Source organism: Austrofundulus limnaeus, unplaced genomic scaffold (assembly GCF_001266775.1).
Source record: "Austrofundulus limnaeus strain Quisiro unplaced genomic scaffold, Austrofundulus_limnaeus-1.0 Scaffold223, whole genome shotgun sequence".
NCBI classification, from domain to species: Eukaryota; Metazoa; Chordata; class Actinopteri; order Cyprinodontiformes; family Rivulidae; genus Austrofundulus; species Austrofundulus limnaeus.
This window is the reverse complement of record NW_013952625.1, coordinates 296,042-300,478: the sequence shown is the minus strand read 5'-3', so window position 1 is coordinate 300,478 and position 4,437 is coordinate 296,042. Positions and strand designations below refer to the sequence as shown.

Sequence of the window (4,437 nt, the reverse complement as noted above, 5' to 3'; positions counted from 1 at the left end):
ATAGATAGATAGATAGATAGATAGATAGATAGATAGATAGATAGATAGATAGATAGATAGATAGATGAATGAAAGATAGATGATGGATAATGGATGGATGAATGAATGATGGATGGATGATGGATGGATGAATGATGGATGGTTGGTTGGATGGATGGATGGATGGATGGATGGATGGATGGATGGATGGATGGATGGATAGATGAATTATAGATACAGTAGATGATGGATAATGGATGGATGGATGGATGGATGGATGGATGGATGGATGGATGGATGGATGGATGAATTATAGATACAGTAGATGATGGATAATGGATGGATGGATGGATGGATGGATGAATTATAGATACAGTAGATGATGGATAATGGATGGATGGATGGATGGATGGATGGATGGATGGATGGATGGATGGATGAATGAAGGATGGATGGATGGATGGATGGATGGATGGATGGATGGATGGATAGATGGGAATAATATTGGGTCACACACAGCCCTGGATCGGTTTAGCATCACGTCACAAAGATGCAAAACTGAAAATATATAAAAAAAAAAATACTGATAAGAATAATCAGAACCTCAGATGTTTTTATGAGCCAGACCGCTCTGGTGCAGCTTCAGAGATGACTCCCTGACTCTGTCTACGTTCATTCAAAGGTCGAACAGGCGACATGTTCCTGAAGTGGAACTAGAACCAGAGACAGGTGAGAACCAACAGGTGGACAAAACTATTTGGATGTGACTCCACGTGACGGGTTTATGCAGAGGCACCAGATCTGTAGATATCTCGTCTGTAACAGAGGCAGCATCATCCGGCCTGTATACSGACAAAATATCAGAGAAATTTACTTAATTGTTTGAACTCAACCTACAGTTTCAATACCAGCTCATGTGCAATATAAGAAGACTGAGCATTTCTGCATATCACCAGCTGCCTGTCATTACTTTTAAATTAAGATTATCACATAAAATAAAACTGAGTTTTAGCTGTTTTTTGTGTTTTTTTGATTTGCTGTAGCAGGCCATCTTGACTGTGTTGGGTCCAAAAGTTAATCAGTTGTTTTTGGAGTTGTAAAAGTGAGACACCTTAAACCACATAACACACAGTCTTGTAATTCATGTCCAGTTCATTTTRTTCAGCAGAGTACCGGGCTTTATTCACTGCATTTAAAACCTGCTGCATCAAAACAGCTTTRTATCAGTCATATGGTTTAAGAGGGGGGCGATGTAGCCCGCTGCCTTTTGGATTTGTCGCATRAATGAAGATCAAATTCCGCCCACCCCGCACTCCGCTTTGTCAACCGGTTAATAAATGGTGCGCAGYCTGCGTGGTCTATGCACGGCGTCGTATGCCATTGGATAGTTCACAGCTTTGCTACTCACTGATTGGTCGACGCCGGAGAATAAAATGAGCTCCTCCCCTTGTCCTCCCTGGGAATCCCCCGACAGCGTGCTCACTTTGTATCCACAAATATTTTGATTTTTCCTCGACGGTGTCATCGTTCCCACACTTTACATTCTGAGTCATCTTCCAGTGGCAGGTCAGCACAACATTAAAGACAACGGTGCAGACTTAAACGCGCTTTCTGTCAAAGTTACTCCTATATATCAGCTCATTTTTCGCGGTGTTTCGCAAACGTCGTTTCTTCGTAAGCTAGCCGCACACGCTAAATGAGGCTTCTGCGATAAAACAAGAAAAAGAAACATGTACGGTTTATTTACACGCGTTTCAGTGTTGGACAATCGATAGCTATTATTTTTAAAAACGTTTCGACGTTATTTAAAGTTTTTATTGTATTATTATATTTCATAGTGTTGCCTCTACCAGCAGCGGATGCTAGCTTCATTCAAGTTAAGCTAGCAGCCGCTTCGATTAGAAAATGAATCAAAGCGAAGTTATTTAGTTGGGTTTTTTTGTTTTTGTTGTTTGGTTGGCTTTATTCTGAACTGTATAAAACTGTGAGAGTAAAAAACACATTTTATTTTAAATATTTTGCAGTTTATTTAAAAGTGGGTCAGACAAAGGCCTACTTGAKTTGGTTTATTTCCTGTTTGGTTCACCATGGGACAAAAATAATAACAAAACTCTTTCCAACTTATTAGGCTTATTTAGAAGTGTCATTATAAACACATTGCATAGATTATTAAATGTTCTTGCATGTTTAATTGCTGTTTAGCTTTTTGACTTTAATTAGAGCTATTACCAAACCACAACAGGACATAATTGTAGTTTTGATGTTAAAAATGTAATTAAGCATTTGTGGTATTATGTTGATAAACTTATTTGTAGASTTGTATTAGTTGATCTCAGCTCAAGTCGTCACCTCCTGTTTGTGTCCCACAGTGTTTTCGTTCACTTGAAGTGGATCGAAGAGAAATATGGGAGAACCAGACATGGATTTGCCCGACTCGTTCAGCGAGTTGTGGGCAAGTGTGTGAGTATGAAGTGAACGCCGCCGATCGTTTTTAAAGACACGAATTTGCTCTGTGAAACTTAACATTTTGTTCCTTGTTCTTAAAAAGCTGCACCACGAATGATGTGAATGATCTACCCTCCGCACAACCCTCCTGCTACAGGACTGAAAATACGATGCCTARTAGTGCGTGGCTGGTAAGTCTCTTTGCTGTGACCTGAAACCTTCCTGACAGAATTTTAGTGATAATTTTACATTTGTTTTAACATATTTTGTGTGTCCTTTAACGCATCTTGCAGGAGTCCGAATTGAGCACGTATGATCTGCTGTTAAACCCCAACGGGAGGCCGTCTGACGTGGCTAACCCCCCGTCCTCCACAGTCCCTGAAACCTCAGACTACCCGGGAGATTATGGCTTCGAGCTCCATTTTCAAAAGACCGGCATGGCGAAGTCGGTGACGTCGACTGTAAGTTAAAGTTTCATAGTTGTGTTTTGTTTTCAGAGAAGTCTTAAATGTGTTGTATCTGCTCCATGTATTTAGTTGTATTTTCATAGTATTCAAACCCTTTTTTAAAAAGCGATGAGGAGCAGAAGCGCTTCATCAGGAGAACTCTTGTTTTTATATTTTAACAGTTTTTTAATCTGTTTTCATCTTTTATACTAAATTTTGTAGGGAATTAGGACTATTGGTTTGAAAATAAAGTTTTTTTGTAAAGTTTAATATTTTCCAATAAGTATAATAATTTTTCCACATTATCTGTGAAATAAAACATCTTACCTCRATGCTTCGAAATCCATTCGCTCTCTTCTGGAGCCTTTCATGCGGAGTCTCATTCATTGTGCTGATTTTAAACTTGAAGGTTTCGAGGTGGTCGCTGCGCTCACACAGCCAATGCTGGTGAAGTTTCCCCGCGTCACTCATCCACCCCGGGCCACACGGTTGGCTCATTCAGTGGAGGTTCGGGTGGTCTCCCCGCCTCCTCGCTACTGCAGCTGAAGTGTGAGGGGGGGGAGAGGTGCAGTTCGGTTGTAAAAGCACAGCAGCGACATGACGGGGCATGTTCCTGCACGGACGTCCCTCGCAGTTAAAGGGTTAAAACCATCAGAAAGGAGGGAGTTATGAAGTTTGATCAGTCTGACGTCCCCTCTTTGGTGAGAGATTTTATAAACTTGTTAGTGTTTTYGGAGTTCACGGCAGCTTTAACAGTTTTTCCATCAAAGTTTGTGGCTTTTAGTTTTTCTGATTGCTTTTGTCTAGAAGCAGATCCAGTCAGAGAGCTGATGTCTGTGCTCGTCTCGTTGCTTACAGTTTTCTGAGGTGTTGAAGAAGCTGTATTGTCAGCTCGAAAAAAATACGCCCATCGGAGTTCTGGTCAGCGCCGAGCCGCCTCACGGCACCATCCTCAGGGCCACTGCGGTGTATAAGAAAGCAGAGTATGTRGCAGAGGTGGTTAAGAGATGCCCCCACCATCAAACAAAGGACTGTAAGAACATTTCTTTAACAATTGATCTGAAGTATTTAAACTGTGGTTTAGAATCAAGCTGGAGGATCTTTTTATCTGTTCTTTCAGCCTCAGAGAATCGCAGCCATCTGATCCGGGTGGAGGGCAGTCAGCTGGCCCAGTACTTTGAGGATCCGAACACTAAGAGGCAGAGTGTGACTGTGCCTTATGAGCCCCCGCAGGTATCACTTTTGGGAACTTCACAAACTTTCGCACTATTCAGATCAAATTTTTACTTCTGTACATGTTTTTGTCACCTTCTCATTTTGCAGTTTTTGTTTCAACAATTTGTAAATCAAAACGTTCAGCTCCTCCAGCTTTGACCTCTGGTATTTCAGCTGTTTACTTTAGATATTTCACTGTTTCGGCCACATTTTATCACACTGAAAATGAATGGAGCTGTGTTCAGCATTCTTTAAAACTGTACATGTTTTTGTCACCTTCTCATTTTGCAGTTTTTGTTTCAACAATTTGTAAATCAAAACGTTCAGCTCCTCCAGCTTTGACTTCTGGTAT

General features: G+C 40.9%; 1 protein-coding gene across 1 annotated transcript in view; it reads left to right on the top strand.

Moving 5' to 3' along the window:
- Positions 1-1,429: 1,429 nt before the first annotated feature.
- tp53 (tumor protein p53) overlaps positions 1,430-4,437 on the top strand; it is a 7,417-nt gene continuing 4,409 nt past the window's right edge. Inside the window, exons 1-6 of the mRNA XM_014019513.1 lie at positions 1,430-1,545; positions 2,349-2,439; positions 2,528-2,615; positions 2,718-2,885; positions 3,729-3,903; positions 3,991-4,103. Of these exons, the coding sequence (XP_013874967.1) occupies positions 2,384-2,439; positions 2,528-2,615; positions 2,718-2,885; positions 3,729-3,903; positions 3,991-4,103 (600 nt within the window). The 5' untranslated portion in view covers positions 1,430-1,545; positions 2,349-2,383. The remainder of the gene's footprint in view (positions 1,546-2,348; positions 2,440-2,527; positions 2,616-2,717; positions 2,886-3,728; positions 3,904-3,990; positions 4,104-4,437) is intronic.